Source organism: Silurus meridionalis, chromosome 6 (genome assembly GCF_014805685.1).
Source record: "Silurus meridionalis isolate SWU-2019-XX chromosome 6, ASM1480568v1, whole genome shotgun sequence".
In the NCBI taxonomy this organism is placed as follows: domain Eukaryota; kingdom Metazoa; phylum Chordata; class Actinopteri; order Siluriformes; family Siluridae; genus Silurus; species Silurus meridionalis.
In genome coordinates this window covers 10614488-10634929 of record NC_060889.1, presented here as the reverse complement: position 1 = coordinate 10634929, position 20442 = coordinate 10614488, and the positions used below count along the sequence as shown (strand labels likewise).

At 37.0% G+C, this 20442-nt stretch overlaps 1 protein-coding gene and 1 non-coding gene across 5 annotated transcripts in view; one reads left to right on the top strand and one right to left on the bottom strand.

The window, feature by feature from the left end:
- plxdc2b (plexin domain containing 2b) overlaps positions 1-20442 on the top strand; it is a 129905-nt gene that overhangs the window by 38424 nt on the left and 71039 nt on the right. For all 4 annotated transcript variants that reach the window (XM_046851875.1, XM_046851874.1, XM_046851873.1 and 1 more), the window contains exon 2: positions 13901-14091. In XM_046851875.1, the coding sequence (XP_046707831.1) occupies positions 13901-14091 (191 nt within the window). The remainder of the gene's footprint in view (positions 1-13900; positions 14092-20442) is intronic.
- trnak-cuu lies at positions 18922-18993 on the bottom strand. The gene has a single exon. It is a non-coding gene; the product is annotated as a tRNA-Lys (tRNA).

Genomic DNA, 20442 nt, shown 5'->3' with positions numbered 1-20442 from the left:
TCATTTTTGCAAAAGCATTTTTTGTCACAGCTTTCCAGACATCCATAGAGATTCCTTATAAGCAATTCAGAGGTGACAGTGACAGTTACATCTCTCTGAGTAAAAAAACTAAAGTGGAACTTATGCTCTATTGGGTGTGAATTATAAATCATTGATCATTGGTGTAGAAGTGTAAAGATGAACAGTGTTAAGTGCGTTGGAAGAACGTTCAGAATGAGCATGGGAGAGTCTTCATGATCAGTGGTGTACAGTAACGAAGTAAATGTAATTCTTTACTGTACTTAAGTATCTATTTGTGCATCTGTACTGTACTAAAGTATTTCGAGTGTGACTTTTACTTTAACTTCACTACATTTTCAAGTCAAATATCTTACATTTTACTCAAATACATTTTACGAAATTGCTGTTTCTTTTTTTTATGAGTGGATAAAAACGTGACTGGTCAAGCCACCAATCAGTGTAGAGCGCGCTCTCTGTTTGAAATTGTTTTGATTGCCGTTTGGTGGTATTTGTTGATAAGTTGGTTACTTATCACCAACACACAGTTCAGCGTCAGTCCAACACCAAGCAGAACATTTTGAGAGGAATAAATGATGGAAGAACCTCCTGAATTGAATGTGCTGTGGCCAGTTCGATTTAGGATTAGGACTCGGTGCGATTTATTTTAAGTAGTTCAATTACCGTAATTTCCGGACTATAAAGCACGAGTTTTGAAAACCTGTCTGTGCTTATATGATTTCGGTTGCAACTGGATTAAGCGAACTCTCCCTTCACCCTGACTCAACGCGTTACAACGGCTTGTATCTAAACAGTAGCCGACCAAGAAAGTCATTGTTCACTGTCTTCCTGCTTCCTTTTACAACTATTTCTCTTGGGAGTTTATCTTTTGGCATCGTCTTGCGTTTAAAAATTAACCAATGGAAGTTTTTTTCCCGAAGCCGTGCAGCTCAGAACACAGGTGAGGTGCGTTTTTTTTTGGTTTACGTTCGGAAATTCCATTGGTCTAATGTTATGGGGTTCAGTTTTTTGGCTTGAAGTTTGTGAAACCAGGAAAAAACCAGGAAAAATTCATAAATTAGCTGCTTCGTTGTTTAAGCCGCGGGGTTCAAAACGTGGGGAAAAAGTATCGGCTTATAGTCCGCAAAATACGGTAAGTAGTTTTGGGCTCATGGTCATTTATTAGATATCCATCAGTGTTTGAATAATTAATATCATTCTATCAATAAATTGGTGTGCTAAGAGTAACACTAGAGTCTTTTCACTTAAACTGAGTGTTATGTGAAAAAAATTATTACAGAACATTATAGCCATAATAATTCATAGTACTTTGGATACTTAAGTACTTACATTTGAGGGCAAACACTTTTATACTTTTACTTAAGTGGAGGTTTGAATAAAACACTTTTACTGGAGTTATATCTTACCTAGTGTAAACTACTTTTACTCAACTACATGGTTTGTGTACTTCATCCACCCTGTTCTTAATACAAGTCTACAGTATTCAAAGATTATCCACTAGAAGTATCAACAGGGGTGTCTGAAATAATTACGAGTCACAGATATTGAAAGTGTCACAGTTTAGTCATGTAAATAAGCAGACAGTGGTTGTATCTGTCACTGAGGGTCTATCAGCTAAACCAATTCTCCAGTGGGTCGAGCCGGATGGGATCCAACTCATTATTTAGTGCTACATTCACACATGCAGCGATTTTATCGCTGTTAATTTGCCAGCTGCTGTACTAGAAAGTCACCTGCTTCTGGTTGCTATAGTAACTTTTAGCAGTGAGTGGTAAAACAAATGAGAAGGATCATTTGAGCTTTACTGACTTCACTCCCTTGGTTTTCACCCTACTTAAATTATAGTTAATTTCTTTCTAGGAAGGATGATTTAAATCAGGTCTGACACTACCTCATGGATCCTTTGATCAGCATCAAGGACTACTTCCAGCATACTGAGAGACAGTGTGTATTAGGCTCTTCTGAGTCACAGTTTGGCTAATATATGATGCCAGTCTTTAGTTTCTTAAATATTTCATTTCAGTAAAGTGGTGCTAGAATGTGTGTGAATGAGACGAAGTGCAGTGGAGTGGTGCGGTTGCAGGGAGAAGAGGTGGAGAAGGTGGAGGAGTTCAGGTACCTGAGGGTCAACAGTGCAGAGTAATGGAGAGTGTGTTAGAGAAGTAAAGAAAAGAGTGCAGGCAGGGTGGAGTGGGTGGAGAAGAGTGATAGCAGGAGTGATTTGTGATAACAGGGTATCTGCGAGCGTGAAAAGAAAAGTTTATAGGACTGTGGTGAGACCTGCGATGTTGTATGGTTTAGAGACAGTGGCATTGAGTAAAAGACAGGAGGTGGAGCTGGAGGTAGCAGAGCTGAAGATGTTGAGGTTTTCGTTGGGAGTGATGAGAATGGACAGGATTAGAAATGAGTTTATTAGAGGGACAGTGCACGTAGGACGTTTTAGAGACAAGGTGAAAGGTCAGAGAGTCTGAATAAGATCTTTGTCCAGGTTTTTTTTGATGAAGTGTGCTGTCAGTCTTTTTTTAAAGACGTCAAGTGACCCTGGAAGTTCATTATGAGAGGTTTTCATGGACTTTTCAGCTTCCTTTAATCCCTGTGTGTTACAGGAAGCTAAAAGTAAGCTACATTGTGAATGATAAACTGTTGTGCTGTTAAAAAACTAATCCTGTACCTTCTGTGTGCATTTTTAATGAATGTGAGTCTCATCTTGTTGTCTGTTTTCAACTCAAACAATTAGAATAGAGCATAGAGTAGAGTTTCATACAGAGTTTGTTTTTGTTTTTGTCTCTTTTTGGTTTTGGCTCAGTGTTCTGGGAGAAGGGAGTGCTTTATGCACCTTTCATTGCAGTCATACAGATGAGTAAAGACCTGTTGTTAGTGTCAGTAATTTCTGCCTCCATTTGGATCACAGTGGAGTGTATGCCCAAGGGGCTACAAACAGAAGCCTAGCATCGCACACACACACACACACACACACACACACACACACACACACACACACACACACTCCTTGCTTCATTTTAAATTAGTGAATCAAGGCAAATAACATTCAGACAACAAGGTTTCTCCTTTTTTCTATTTATTTTAATTTGTTTTTTATACTTTATATTGATTAGGAACAATAAATTATTCAAGGTAATGCTGAGCCAAAAGATTTAGTTGTGGTTAGGTGAGTGTGAGAGAGAGAGAGAGAGAGAGAGAGAGAGAGAGAGACATACACAAATAATGTCCACTAACCTTAAGCTGTCACACAAAAAACTTTGCCGTCACACAAAACTTTATTTACTACAATGAAACATAGATAAAGCACGTTGTAATGATCTGTATCATAATGTACAATAGGGATTGTAATATTCACAGATTCACATTGGTGCATCGACAAAAAAGTTAACAATTTGATGCATCAATTATAAAACTGTGCAAATAAAATAGAAAACTTTTCAGAAATAAAAGAATGAAGTATCTGAACCATATCTGTACCATAATTGCATAGCATTGACCTCAGTTATGCAGATTAACATCCCTAGCGTACAACCACAGCATTTAAGGTGAGGAAGTAAACACTATAAAGCAGAATAAATCCATAACCAGCGTTTATAACCAGAGATTAAAGCAAAGAAATTTAGAATAAGAAAATTCAGAATGAAGAGGAGGGTTGATTACATGTCATTTGTTTAAGGACAATGTTTTGGTTCTCCAATTTGAGGAGTTCAGCCAAGGATAATGACTTTATTCCCTTTACTCTTTTCAACTGTATACAAATAACTGCTGTACAGTGCCTGTATGTAATTTGGTTTACAGTACTTTAAACCAGAAACAAATGTCTTGTATGCTCAGGCATACTTAGCTAACAAACCTGATACTGATTTTGATATACCCATAATCCAGGGTGTGACCACAGCCAAAGACCAGGCTATGAGTGTAGACCAAGACCAGAGGCATAGACACTGGATTTACCCATAGGAAAACCTTGTGATAGAGTTAAAATCAAAACATGAATAATTTGGGGCAAAAACAGTAACAGACATAGAGACATTACAGTATGAGGGCCCATTACTAAACTGAGACATGAAAAGTTTGAAGGTTTTAGTTCTTTTTACAGAGAGAAATAAGCCTGGGGGCTAAAGTTGACCTTGTTGAAAGCTGACCCATCAAGTCTAATGCCAAGTAAAAATAAAAAAGTTGAAAACTGATGCGGAAATTGTCAGAGTAAAAGCTAGATTCTGGATCATGGACCATTATGATGTGTATGTGCCATATGTAAAAATAAAACTCACAGACTAGACATGGAACTGGAGGAAAGAAATCGGTACACAAGGGGCCTGTCATTTAAGAAATAACACTTTAAAAAAGGGTGGTCTAAAATCAACTCCAGAGAAGATTTACTGTCTGAAACTAAATTAGGAAGTTCTCTGGGTCTGATTAACGGGAAATCTCACAGCTTGAAAGAGATTCAGCAAAAATCAGGGCTGGTAATTGTCTAAGGATTTATAAAGACAATGTCTTGGAAACAAAATCTGACAGAGGAAAATTCTTGGGAAGTGTGCCAGGTAAAGCTCTGGGTCACAGAGGTTGATAATGGCAACAGATCAGATACAGGCACAGACATGGAGCCAGAAGCAGCTCATCGGTGTTAATTCCTGGCTGTAGAGGAAGGATAAACGTCCTTTTGGGGGTCACCTCCCATTCCATTTGAATGGTCTGAAAAGTGTAATAGTTTAAACAGCCTCTTAAAGAGTTATGATGGTGCAATGAGCCACTGTGAGAAAAAAAAAACTTAATGCAGTTTGAATTCAAGCATGTAAAGGGAATTGGATGAGCCCTTGGAAACTGATAGGCTAGCAAGAAATAAAGGAAGGCTGTAGAAGGAGTGTGCAGAAAAGAAACAAGTGGTCAGTGAAGGAGATAAAAAAAAAAGTACAAATCAGTAACACTTTAAAAAAAATGACATCTTAGCAATAAAATATATGAAATATAGTCAAATGTATCAATATTAGCTGTTATAAGATTACAGTAAGCCAAATATTAAGACTCTCGAACTTCAAATGGATTTGTTTTATTGACAGATCATTTTGCTTTTAAATATTTATTGCAATGAAGAGGCAAAAAAAGCGATTGAAAATACCTCAGGATTTGTTTAAATAATCTTATATTGGGTACATTTTATAATAGCAAAATACTGGGTCACTTGACTTTGACTCTGACCTCAACCATACTAAATACCTTTGGGATGAATTTCAACACTGAGTGCACCACAGGCCTCCTCATGCTACATCAGTATCTGACTTTACTAACACCCTTGTGGCTGAATGAGCACAAATCTCCACAACCACACTCCAAAACAGCAAAACATATGGTAAAATAATGTGGAATGGAACCCCATTAATCACAATATTATCAATAATCAATATTATGGTCAGGTGTTCATGTATTGTATTTTTACTTGCAAAGATGTCCTTTTTAAGTTATATGCCAGGTTACTTTTTATGGATTTTTTATGGATGGAGAAGCCAAGGGATACATGTGGATGTGGTGTATTTGATCAAAATATTTGGTCATTAATTTTGGTTATGTCAAGGCTGTATGCTGTGTCAATACTATAGAAATAAAACTTGGATATATTTGAGAGTAGTCAATGTGCAGCTTGTATTGCAGTATAGATTTATGGTCCTCTAAAAATAACTCAACATACAGCCATTATTGTTAAAATAGCTCACAACAAAAGTAAGTACACCCTAAGTGAAAACAGCTGTAAGTCGTGTAACCATGCAAAACCACATGCCCTATTCATCATGTTTTTGTCTGCTTGACAGGACAGTACAAATTTGTGTATCTTGTATTAGAGCAGGTAAAATTTGTTGTGAGTACAATTCTCTCACCCTGACCACTGCAATGAAAACGGCTGAGGCTATAAGAAGATCTGTAACATCCTAAAACTGAGTTACAGTACAGTAGCCAGAGTCATAGAGAGCTTTTCCAAGACAGGTTCCACTCGGAACAGGCCTTTGCAAGGGTCGATCAGAGAAGTTGAGTCCTGTGTGTCAGGTGCAGAACTGTTTTCAAAAAACAGATGCATGAGTGCTGCAGCATTGCTTTAGAGGTTGCACAAGAGGAAGGTCCGCTTGTGAGTGCTTAGAACATATATCGCTCACTGCAACAAGTCGGTTTGCATAACCATCATCCTAGAAGGAAGCCTCTTTTAAAGCTGTCTCACAAGAAAGCCTGCAAACAGTTTGCTGGAGACAACCTGTCCAAGAGTTTGAATTACTGGAACCATGTCCTGGGGTCTGATAAGATAAACTCATTTAGCTCAGATGGTGTCCAGCATGTGTGGTGATGCCCTGGTGGTGGTAGCTACATGGTCTGGGGCTGCATAAGCGCTGCTGGTATTGTGGAGTTGCAGTTAATTGAGGGTAACATGTATTCCAACATGTACTGTGACATTCTGAATCAGAACATGATGCCCTCCCTTTAGAAACTGGGCCAAACGGCAGTATTCTTACATGAAAAATGACCACAAACACAATGCGAATATGACAACTGCTTTGCTGAAGGTGAAGGTGATGGAGTGGACAAGTATGTCTCCAGACCTTAAACAGATTGAGCACCTGTAGGGCATCCTCAAGCGGAAGGTGGAGAAGCGCCATGTGTTTAACATCCAGCAGCTCCATGATGTCATGTTCACTTAGGGTGTACTCACTTTTGTTGCCAGCTATTTTGACAATAATGGCTGTATGTTGTTATTTTTAGAGGACAGTAAATCTATACTGCTATACAAGCTGCTACAAGCTTAATTTTTATAGTATTTCCCTTTAGAACATATAATAAAATGATTTTTGAATGATGTGAAGGGTGTACTTTTACTTTTGTGAGATGTAAAAGTAAGATTGTTTCCGAAAACTTTTTACAAAGTGGAATATTATTTAGTTATATAGATTTATGGGCATTGAATACTTTATTTATGAAAGGTAAGTGCAACATAATGGTAAATGTTATCATATATCACAGACTATTTGCATTCTTCCAGTGAGGGTTGTGAAATAAATGAAACTGCTGGCAGTTTCATTGGTTTCATCGTGTTATTTTGAAAATGTTATTACACTTGCAGTCTTTTTAGTAATATGACTGGTGTTTCTAAAGATTGATATGGAGTTCATGGACAGAGGAATCTGATCAGTCGCACATGGGGTTCTGTGTAGCACTGAGTCAGCGACCTGAGAAAGAGTCAATAGATGCAGAAAGTGAGAGGCACACAAAGAAAGTGTTCAGGCCTGGCATCTTTACTTGTTACATTCATTTATTGCATCACCAAATACGCATAGATGCATTGTTCTGGAAGAATGGTTGTAAATTAGGATAAGAATAGACTATTTTTTGGTTGGTGTTCTTTTGTTGATGTAGTTGTTTTTGTTTTTTTTGAAAGAGCATTGCATGGTTTACATCATCCACAGTCAGGGTTGTTTTCATTTTAAGAAATCTTGTTTTATTTTATTTTATAAATTTTTTTTTTTTATTTAAATTTCTTTTTTTTGGGGGGGGGGGGGGGTGTTAATTTGAAAATATTGTAGGCATGTAAAAACAAATTTAAAAAATATTAAATCAATTAATTCAATTTGTTGATGTAGCTGAGATTGGGAAATTGTCAGAGCTCCTCAGAGTTCCAAGTAAACAGATACAGATACACATAGTGGCTTTACATTAAACCACTAACATGCACACATTCACATTTTTTTTTGACTGGTCCAGAAGTATGGTGTCGATGACATTAAGCAACCCAGAATATCTGCCCATAGTTCTTCTTTTCTGTTCCTTTTAATTATTTCTATGTTGTATTTACATTATTAGCTTTATTATCTGTGTAAGGTTTTTTTCCCAGCATGACTCATTGTATTTCCCGAGCTGAATTAGTTCATAAAACCACAAAGCCAAAGAGACAAAAAAGGGAGTATAGTTTTTTGTCTTAAGAACAATAGAATTACCAATTCAAAAGAAGAGCGAAAGAAGCCTACTTTGATAAGAAAGGAGAAAAGAGTGAGACACTGGGGTGGAAGGAAAGGAGAGGAAAGGAGTAAATCCATTCCCGCTGTGGGGCTTTTCACAGCATGGCATCTGAAAACTGCGATTGTTGCTGCACTTCAATTGGAGTCAGTGACAGTCACCTCTGCGAGTCTTATTTCACCTTCAGCTTTGCTTTTGAATTAATAGGCTTTAGAGGAAGCCTTTGGCACTGAGGCGACTTGCTCACATTCTTAGTCATCCTAGTCTTTAAAAGAGTATCCTGGAGGAAAAAAGCACCATAGCTCTGGGAAATGAGTCTATTTTTTTCAGGGATTTGAATGAATGAATAAAAGTTTTGTTATTTTCTGAATTCAAAGTACGTCATTAGTTTTGGCAAATGGTGCATGACTTATCGCTGCTGCAAAGTCTAGCAAGCTACAGTACAGTACAAGCTACCTTCTCTAGTGTTGATTTGAATTTTTTTTAAGTGATAAAGCTGGCCTTTTGAAAGAACTTCCCAGCTCACTATTATTTATTTTTCATTCATTGTGTCCTGTTCTCATTTTCTGACTATGTGGAACAAGTGAAGTACATTGTTTTCATATCATGAGAAAAGAAGGATGCCTAATTCTTGCTAATGTTAATTCTTTGTTTTCTGAAAAGCCACATAACATAACACTCCATTTACTATATTAGAAATATTAATAGCTATAAAATATAATAAACAAAACCTAAATAAATAAGTGTGGTACTGTATATTAAATGAGATAAAGACATAAAACTTACACGATGGACACTGGAGAAAACTCTACAACATAGCAAATCGCAGCTCTTCATTCTGGTTGCTTACCAGTTTATAGATTGCTAATGTGATCTGAAGCCAAAATGAAGTGTTGGTTGCAAAATGATGGAGTAGACCTCTAATGTCATGGGTATAAATGAAGCCCAGTCAAGTGCACGATTCCCACACTCTCTCATTACCCTGTAAAGAGGCCAGAAAAGGCACGGACTGACGAATGGAGCCGGTTTATCTCAGAGCATTGTGAAATGTGGTACATTAAAAAAGTATATTGCAGCAGAGGGACAGATCTATGAGCAACAATGTTTAAGGTCTTTTTTCGGGCTATTAAATGAGTGTTGGATAGAGAGCCAGAACAAATTCAGTTCTATTTAGGTGTAGAAGCTTGGCTTCAGGGACTGCTTCGGACACCTATAAACAACGAAGGCCCAGCACGGTAATTGGCAACATGCAAATCCAAATACGTGTTCTGAGAGCTGACAAGCTAATTACAAGAAAAGATGTATCATGCTACCCATTAAAGAAAAAATATGCCATTTTTGAAGGAGAACATTTGGATTTATGCAATAAATATGTTAACACAGTTTGGTGTGAAATGGTTTATGAGGTACAGGCATAGAATATGTCCTGTGCCAAGAAAATTCTAGCATTGAACTTTAACTATAAAAATATTGAACTTTAATTACGAACTATTAAAAAAAATTATATGGTGGTGATGGGAATGTTTTTACGTTAAAAGTGTGACCTTTGGGGTGTTACCACACAGAAATATGAGCTTAATAACAACTAAATGGTAGAGATCTAGAAGATCACAGTCACTTACACATAAACACGCACACATTATTTTTTGATCTCTATAAACTATTCGAACAAAGTGACAATGATTTCAGAAAAAGATTATTACTTTTTAACGAATCCTTGGCCTTGTTTGACGATTAACTCATGAGAGAGCAGTTTTGTATTGTTTTTTGTTTCATGTGGTGACACCATTAGCATACCTATCTAGCCTGGAGAGGGAAAGACAGGGAAGCCGTTGAAGAGCAAAATGGACAACAGGGAGAGACTGAAGGAGTGAAAGTGATTAGTCAAAGAGTCAAAAGCAACATCAGGGGAAAGAGAGGAGTGAAATAACACAGAGAAAAGGATTATTTCAGAGAAATGTAAGCTTGTATATAGGAATCAAAACTTTGTTTGGTTTTACTTCAGGTAAACATGGCTGCCATGTTTGTTTTAACCCAGTATTGTTTTATTAAAGCCTAATCTAAAGGCTAACCCAGTACACACAATATTTGTTCCTGCAGTGATTTGGCTGATGTATGCGGTCAGCATGTTGAATTTATTTTGCTTCATAACACCACAGAATGTTTCCCACCACAATGGAGTGCACTAGCAGTTTACCCCTGACCAGGGCTGGTGGCAGGGGTGGTCTTGCCTGCCCAATCTAAGTTTTATTTCATATTTTATGAAATGGGAAAAAGAACCCAGAAAATATCAGCATGAGGTCTAACATCTGATTGGATGGGCAGCCACAACTAACCCAAAGCCCTGCTCCAGCAGCACAAAATAGTCTTTTACCACTTTCCTCACACTACTTTCAGTTCGACACACTTTAGCTTCATACTGGCTTTTTTGAAGTTTGTTTACTTTTTTCAGATTGTGATCAGCTAACCAATGCTCGTTGAACTGAAATGACATTTTATTACACTTTATATAACTGCTTCTACAATGTGTGTAATGTATCACTTTTTTTACTTATCAGCAAGCCTAGTTCTGCATGTGTCTGTAGCGATGCTGCTGCTAGCACATCAGAGGCTACGGCTAGTTTCAGTTTACTCTCAACATGCACTGCTCCTCCTCAGTCCTCAATAAGTGGCCCAAAACAGACCCATCTCCTGGCTGTTTCAGCTCCAGTTTAGGCGATTAGCAATTTCAGTAATGACGATTGTCATTGTTTGGTTGCTATCGACAATGTATTCTGCTTATTTAATCTTACCTGGTAGCGCACACGCCCATGGATTAAGTTCTACTCACTGTCAAGAATCCTAAACCCTCATTCTCACACTAAGTTACATAAAAGAAAGTGAAATTTAAAAATCTTGGCCCATGAGAAATCCATAACAAACTTAGACATGGATGAATTTCTAAATATTTTTTGCCAAGGAAAACATAAGACTAATTCTGTAGATGGATGGATGGATGGATGGATGGATGGATGGATGGATGGATGGGAAATATAACTGATCAAAATATATAAATTAATGTATAGAATTTATATAAAAAATGTATAGAATGTACTGATTTTGTACCGAAAAAATGCTTGATAAGTTGATTTAGGATATCGTTTCAATTAAGAACGTTTTTTAAAGTTAAGATACAGTTAAGGTTTTTTACGTTTTCAAAGTATTTTGAATTAAATTTTTTTATAATTTTGGAAATATTAGTTATTGGAAGATATGGATTAGGTTTTGGGGCCACTACTACTGATTGCCCACCTATTATTTGTACCAGACCACCCTAATGTAAATGCCTAAAACTGGCACTGCCCCTGACTAAAGACATTTGTCAGTATTGTGCGAATCTTTTGAGGAATTTGTGTCTGAAAGTTCCAGTAAACCTTTCCCTAGCATTTATAAGATTATAATGTTGGTTCACATGTTGAAATGATTTTCGTTATCATAATGACTGCCACATTCTAAAGTGAGCTGTGTTTGGTTTCTGTTCAGCCCATTCTTTTCAGTTGCTCCGTGGTTAGAACTAGTTACAACTTGCCTTAAATCAGCAAATTAACAATCAAATCAAACTAATTAACTATTGCTCTAGCCGCCTATTGCTGTCTTTTGCATCCTTGACTAGTCATGCCACAAGCAGGTCATTTACCTTCCTGTTTCATTTAATTGGAGTTTTAATGGAACTACAAAAATTAAATAGTAATGGTTCTTTAAAATTTGCTGGGGTGCAACGAATGAGGATCCTGATCATGTGAGACGTAATACGTACTTGAGTAATTTAGTGAATTGCTGACTCATGCTTAAATTTAATGAGCCTCAGAGACACATCTAATTACAATGATGAGAGCATTAACAAAGACAAGTGCAAGTGGACGGTGCATGTGTTTACTATTTGCTAAGAATACTTGTTTGCCTTCATTGAACCACTTATCATTCAGAGCACAGAGTGCTTAATAACAAAGACTGATTGCTCGGCTTGTAAAGACAAATCATTTGAATTTTGTGCTGTTCATTTATAAACATCAAAAGCGGATAAAGCTTTAACAAAGGCACCCCGATTAGTTATACTGTTAATTTTTACATTTGCAGTTGCTCAGCAGACATGAAGGTTCAGTAAGATCTTGATATTTTAGTTATTTAGTAGTCATAATAGCTTGTTTTTAGAAGAGATGGCAGTGGAGTTTTTAATCAGATTGTTTAACAGGATTTTGGAAGGTGAGAGGATGCCTGAGGAATGGAGAAGGAGTATGCTGGTGTCAGGTGTGTCAGAGAAGTATGTGAGAGTGGTGCAGGACATGTATGAGGACAGTGTGACAGCAGTCAAGTGTGCAGTAGGAACGACAGACTGGTTCAAGGTGAAGGTTGGACTGCATCAAGGATCAACTCTGAGCCCTTTCCTGTTTGCAGTGGTGATGGACAGGTTGACGGACGAGGTCAGACAGAAGTCTCCATGGACTATGATGTTTGCGGATGATATTGTGACTTGTGGTGAGAGTAGGGAGCAGGTTGAGAAGAGCCTGGAGAGGTGGAGGTACACACTGGCAATGAAAGTCAGTAGGAGTAAGACAGAGTACATGTGTGTGAATAAAAGGGAGGGCAGAGGAGTAGTGCGGTTGTAGGGAGAAGATGTGGTGAAGGTGGAAGAGCTCAGGTACCTGGGATCAACAGTGCAAAGTAATGAAGAGTGTGTTGGGGAAGTGAAGAAAAGAGTGCAGACAGGGTGGAGTGGGTGGAGAAGAGTGGCAGGAGTGATTTATGATAGAAGGGTATCTGCAAGAGTGAAATGGAAAGTTTATAGGACTGTGGTGAGACCTGAGATGTTGTATGGTTTAGAGACAGTGGCATTGAGTAAAAGACAGGAGGTGGAGCTGGAGGTAGCAGAGCTGAAGATGTTGAGGTTTTTGTTGGGAGTGACGAGGATAGACAGGATTAGAAGATTGAGTTTATTAGAGGGACAGCGCATGTAGGATGTTTTGGAGACAAGGTGAGGGAGGCGAGATTGAGATGATTTGGACATGTGCAGAGGAGAGACATGGGGTATATCAGTAGGAGGGTGCTGAGGATGGAGCCACTAAGAAGGAGAAAAATAAGAAGGCCAAGGAGGAGGTTTATGGATGTGGTGAGGGAAGACATGCAGGTAGTTGGTTTGAAAGAGGCAGATGTAGAGGGCAGGGGTGTGTGGAAACGGATGATCCGCTATGGCGACTCCTAATGGGAAAAGACGAAGGAAGAAGAAGAAGTAGTCATAAAAGCAGAGTAGTAGTAGTAGTAGTAGTAGTATTTCACTCACCAAACATTGAGAAAATTAAAAACACAATACTAAGCTATTGAGCAAGGACATTCTCAGACTGTTGACAATCACTATTCATACTAGCTCTATTAATCAGCTTGAACAAACTAGACAGTGTTTCCAGAAACAGTGACTGTCAACAAGACATTGTTTAAAGATCTGGATGATTATAAACTAACAAATGAATGTATGAAATAAATTTGTCCTACTGATAAAAGAAATAAACAGTTATTAAACTGAAATAAATACAATGCAGTATGGCACAAAAACAGCAATGCTAGTGCTAGCACTTTTTTTTGTACATTTAAAATCTTCAGAAGAGTGAAAATAAAGTTGCTATCCAGACTCAAATAACATCTTTATGTGCACCATAAGCAAGACTTTCTGTCATCTTATTAAGAGAAAAACTATTATATGCTTTATCAAAAAGTGACATTAGCCAAAGAGGATAAGAATTAAATCTACCTAATGTTGAAGGGATTCACATATTCCTATATATTCCTTTAGTATCTCTGTGAATGTATTATTCATCCACTTGACTTGATGCAATGTTATTGTTCTTTGCAGGAGATTCTTATTATTCAATGATTCAGGGGCCAGCACACGATGATGACATTACAGTGGAAGTGCTCAGGAAGAGACGGTGGCTGTCTGAGCCCAGAATGACCAGCAACAAAGCCAGCCACGAGATATCAGAGTCGCAGGATTTACCTGGATCGCTGGTCGACACTGAAGCAGATAACAGCTCCCAGATAGCAGTAAGCTTTTATTTGTTTATTTATTTTACTTTATTTATTTTTGTAAGTGTTGAGGAGTTATAGCAAACAGCAATAGCAAAGCAGCATTGTAATAAAACAAAGTTGCTTAAATTCAGGAAAGGACTCCTTCAAATTTTAAAATAAATTCCACAATCTCACCTAAAAAGGGTCATCAAGACATCAAGGGTCCCTGGACCCCATTTTGGGAACCAGAAAAAATATAGGTTGGTTGAAAATAAAGGATTTGGTTTGGGTCAGTTAAACTGTATGGTCACAGTCAGAGAACAAGTATAGCGACAAAAAATGGAGTTAGCATTTAACCAGTATGCTAATAGCATTATTATAAATTATAACTGTTCTATAATACATGGAAAGGTATGGTGCATATTAGTATTGCAATAAAGTGGAATAAAGTAAAAAAAATCTGGGGAGGAGTAGGTTGAGGTACTGTAGAGGTAACAGTATGAGGCCTGAATTATGGATAGTCATATATATATATATATATATATATATATATATATATATATATATATATATATATATATATAGCATTGTTATTAGGTAAAGGCTGGCAGTAAATACTGTCATTAATACTGTCATTTATTTTACTATTTATTATATGTTGCCCTGATTTGGATTAGCCAGATGACTAATCAGTTATAAAGCAAATTACAACCCATGCTGATTGTATAGATAGCTAACATTGTACACTAATGATTAAGACCATTTTGGGCAAAATACAGTTCACAGTTCATGATGTAGTTTTCTTTTTATTACTGTTTCCAATTATCTAGCATTTTATGTACACACAAGTATTTACAGTATGCAGACATGGTCTACGTAAAAAGAATGCTACGAAGCAAGTTATATCTACAGAAGTGTTCAGTTTACTGTTTCCTTGTTGATTAATTAATCAGCTAATGAGCTTTCCCTTCTGTATCCCTGACAACTGTTCAGTATTTGTCTTCTGAATGAAAAAGAGCCCTGAGAGAACAGAAATAATGAAACAACTGACAAATTGTGAATAAAATGCCAAAGTCCTGTCATTACTAGAATTACAATTTTCATTTGAGGATTATGCTTTAACTTGAGAGATGGTGGACAAATGGAGTAGCAGAGCCAGTTGGAAGAAGAGGCTGTCAGAGTGAGAGGCTTTCGAAAGACTAGAGGAAACTGAGCTCAATAGGCAAAGAGCTATAAAGCAGTTGAATGTGATTTAATGAGTCTTTCCCATCAGGGTAGATGGCAAAGTGGCCCTGCACCCAAAGCAATTTACAGCGTTATGAAACTTTTTAATGTTCGTGTTTAATGTTTTTGAGTAATGTGCTTAATTTTTATGTGTGTGTACGTGTAATGTAGCACCAAATGAGCTCACTATCTCATTTGATAATGAAAATGACTTTGACTTAGAAAAGAACTAGGTGGTGTTAAAAAAGCTGTTGTCTCCTGTCGCCTTCCATGCTTATTATCAAACCTCATGTGGTCAGAGCTGTTTGTGTATGGCTAGGTAGAAAGAGTTTTCTGGCTCAGTGGAGGGTGAATTAGACAGGATTTTACTTTGTGTGTGTGTGTGTGTGTGTGTGTGTGTGTGTGTGTGTGTGCATGGATCATAGAATGTGAAGGTGAGAATGGTTTGGATGAGCTGTGTGTGCTCTGTTTATAATAAGGACCTCAGAGATTCTTTGGATTGTCTGCTTCAGTACACAGACATTTTGTAATTTTTTTTTAATGAAAGGGTTTTTAAACATAATCCAGTTGGCCTGCTAATTCCACCTGAGTTTCAAAGTCTATATTATTTTGAATAGAATAAAATAGGATCATCATCATCATCATCATCATCATCATCATATAACCAATATAATCATAACATGAGCATGGATTTGGCTCACCCATGGTGATAATGCAGCCATGACCTCAGGTGTACACTGCTTTTTTAATAATTTAATGTACAATAGCCAATTATTCTGCATATATACAACATTTATTACACTTGAAGACATTGTTTAAACGTTTTATTTGAAGGCATATGCATATTGCGCATATGTGTTTGCAATACATATTGCACATGAATGTATTTGCACATAATGCACATTAATTTGTTTACTGGTACCGATCAGCTGAGCCAGTGTAAGTGTTTAGGAAGTGGATAGCCTGGGGAAAAAAACTTTTAATGTACATAGAAATGTGCGATATAAAAAAGTATGTGCATGTTGTATAGTGGAAAGAGCAAATAATACTGTAGTGACAGACACACAGATACACACTTAGCATTCACACACAGTCCTCAGTAAAAGGCACATAACAGTCTGCCTGTGGTTGGAAAAAGGCACCTGAAGGACTCTAAGACCATGAGAAACAAAGATTAAACTATTTTGCCTGAATGCCAAGCGTCTGGAGGAAACCAGGCACCATTCATCTCGTGGCCAATACCATCCCTACAGTGAAGCATGGTGGTGGAAGCATCCTGTTGTTGGAATATTTTTCAGTGGTAAGAACTGAAGACTAGTCAGTATTGAGGGAAAATGGATGCAGCAATGTACAGAGAGATCCTTGATTAAAACCTGTTTCAGAGCCCTATGGACATCAGACTAGTGTGATATTCCATCTTTCAACAGAACAACGACCCAAGGTAACAAAGGAGTGGTTACAGGACCTTTGATGTCCTTAAATGGCCAACCTAATGAAGCTCGAGAGGTTCTGCAAATAAGAATGGGAGAAACTTCCCATAATTAGGTGTGCCAAGCTTGTAGAATTATACTCAAAAAGACTCAATAAAAGCTGTAATTGGTGCCAAAGGTGTTTTAACAAAGTATTAAGCAAAGGCTGTGATTTCGTATGTACATTTGATTTTTTTTTATTTATTTATTTTTTATTACTTTTGCAAAAGATTTCAAACAAACTTCTTTCACATTGTCATTATGGCCTATTGTTTGTAGATTGTAGAAAAAAATAATAAGTTTAATCCTTTTTGAAATAAGGTTGTAACATAAAATGTGGGAAAAGTGATTCGCTGTGAATACTTTCTGGATGCACTGTACAGTTATTATCATCTTTATTATTATTGTTGCTGTTAAGGTTATTAATATAATTAGATTTAATTGAGAATGGCAGTTTATTACACCATTAGCCCTAATTTGAATATGAATGATAATCTCATTACAATAGCACGATTTAAGAGGTGGTATATATGAGGCAGCAAGCGAACAGTCAGTTATTAAAATTGTGGTGATTGACAGCAAAATAAAGGACAATTGTAATGATCTAACTGACTTTAACTGGGTTAAGTTGGAATAGCTACATGACTAAGTCAGAGCATCAACAGTTTGGGGAAGAACTACAGTTTAGAAAGTGACAGTAATAATCATTTGTGACCAATATTTTATATGTATATTGATTTTTCCTTGCTAAACTGTTTCTCAACTGCGTTCTCTCCGCACCACTGCTGCTACATGAATATGACGTATCACTACACTATGGAGACCAAGGCCTGTCCTGAGAGTCACATACAATATAGATTAATATGGCAGAGGTAGAGCTGCTGAAGACAGAATAGAAAGTTTTTGTACTACAAACGCCTTTTTGTGAAAGGGCCATTTGTTAGATGTTGGTTGGTACTTTAAAAAATTTATGATTTGCTATCTGTCTGAACCAAAGAAGTAAAAGTAAACCGTCTGTAACATATTGGGTTGTATAACATCATTTTATTTTTTTTCGTTGCATAGTTTTGCATTGAATCGCAAGTTATATTAAATTAAAAGGACCATTTTGCATCACAATAGGGGTAAATCGTATCACATTAAATCTATAGCTGCTTTATATGTATCTTTAATGTTTTCGTATCATTGGCTATTCATCGAGATGCCAATCAGCCTCAAAGATGCACATTCCTAATAGGTAGTATGGACATGGTAAATTGTATACTTGGCAATTGCCATCAGTGTACTTCACTGTCAAATGTCAATAAAATTCAACAATTGAATAAGCCTTTTTGAACTAAATTCAGTGGTTGAGTCATACTGTAAGTAATGCAAATGTCCACTGGTTTCGCCCAGTGTTTTTCTGTGCATTTTATTTTTTTGTTTTGTCATGTTTTTCTGTTGTTTTCTTTCTCCTTTTTTCCTGATAAGTCAGACAACTTAGCAAAGTCTTTCACATGGAGATCTGGCTGACCCATAGCCCAACACTTGTCCTCCCGACAGTGACCTCGAAACCCTGACAGATTTGCCATCGGTTCATTTATGTTTTTTTGGACTGTTTTTATATATTCACTCTGTTATTTGTTTTGACACTCCCCTCCTCTTTGTTTTTTGTTCTTCTGCTTTCCACTCTCTCGCCATAGCTGTTTTGCAGTCCACCTTTTCTTCTGTTGTCTCTCATTACTGCTTCTGTGAGATAAGGACAAGTGCTGAATTTGGAATTAGAGTGCAGAGGCTTTAAGGCACATGCTATAATGAGAAGGCCAGAAGGATGTACACAAACCTAGTTTGTCATGCTTGAACGATCTCAGGTGATGGACAGTTTGATCAACTTCAACAAAACCAAAGCAGAATCATAATCTATAGTGTTCAACTTTAATATTAACTTACTAAGATAAATTAGTCTGTGGTAGTCAGCTTTCTATTCAAAGGGGAAGGGTGGGTAAGTTTACAATAAAAAACTTTCTTTCGGCTTCTCCCATTAGGGGTCGCCACAGCGGATTATCTGTATTCATGATCCGCATGTTCAATTTGGCACGTTTTTACGCTGGATGTCCTTCCTAACGCAACCCTCCCCATTAATCCTGGCTTGGGACCGGCACTAAAGCTTGTGCAACCCTAATGGCTGGGTTGGTTCCCTGACCGGAGATCGAACCCGGACCGCAGCGGTAAGAGCGCCGCATCCTAACCACTAGACCACCAGGGAACCGGGTGGGAAAGTTTACAATAAACTCTAAAATTTTGGCACTCTAAAAACGAATTAGAGGGAAAAAATAAGCTTGTGTAAAATCAAGAATTAAACATTTCCATTAATACAGTAAGAGAAAAAATGTATCCTGTAACAAAGAATTTGTTATTGTAAAATTGTACATCCCTGTCTTAAATAATCCTTATTTTAAAATAATAGTATGTTTGTTTATGATTGTTTACAGTTGTGTTTGCATTTGGGGAACATGTGCAGTTACCTCTTTTTTGCAGCTAGTTGTTCATGAGCTCTTATAAAGTTTTAGGAAACTTTAGCCCAGAACCTGGTTGCCTCTGCCAGGTGGTTGACTATAGATAGGGCTTTCATCAGTTCCTGTTGACTGTAGGAAAAGATTAATGAATGAAACATAATTAACCTCATATTTTGCAAAACATTTAGCAGATTATGCTGTTTGATTTAGATTTAGAACTACAGTAGAATAAGGAAATGTGAGTGATGCCATCTGTATCGACTAAAAGCTAGTGGTTTGATGTATCCTCAAGCTGACATTTCTGAAAGAAAATGTAAACTGTAAGGATGTAAACAAAGAAATGACATTAGTCATAATTATAATAATGTGTTCTAAGCAGATCTAATTACAAATTGGATGAACACTATTAATTTTTTTGTTGTTTTAAGGTAAATTTGTATGCATAATAATTTGCTGTTGGGAAGCTCGAGATTTAAACAGCACATTTCTCCTGTCCTTGAAGTTTCACTGACCATGAATTGAGTGCAAGAGCATGTCTGTTGCTTTCAGCAGAGGCAGGGAAATTTGCTTAGCTACTTTAAATTCCTGTTTGCACTGTTTGGGATGATCAAACTGAGCTGTCTCGGGGCTGCTCAATCCTCACTGTGGCTCTTGTGCAAATGTGATTTCGGTTTAACAATTTCTTTTTTTAAAACATTTTTCTGTCGCTTCCCAGTAAAGTAACCAGTCCAGAAAGGTCATGCAGACCTTGTGCTGTGCAAAGACCAACATGCGTATTTCTGTTCATATTTTTACAAAATATAATAAATTTTTTTTAACTATCTTGCATTTTCTTTTGGCCTGCCTTCCACTGTTAAAAATCATATGGGTGCTATAATAAAATGTTGCTTCGATTAATATTAAGTAATTTTTATAATATGAAAAACAGTTGCTTCTTTTAGAAATGTAGGCCACACCTACTTCCAGTTCGAGTCTAAATACAGACACAGATCCAGATTGAAATACATGAATAATAACAGACTGATAGACAACCAGATCTGAACTGAGCATGTTCACTGGAGGGCCAATAAAAGGTCACACAGTGATATTTTGTTTTACCACTTTTTTGCATGCATTTGTCAGAGCATTGCTTTGGCAACCTTATACAACAACATTGCATTTATTTACATGAAATGCTTTGAAATCTGGATCCATCAGAC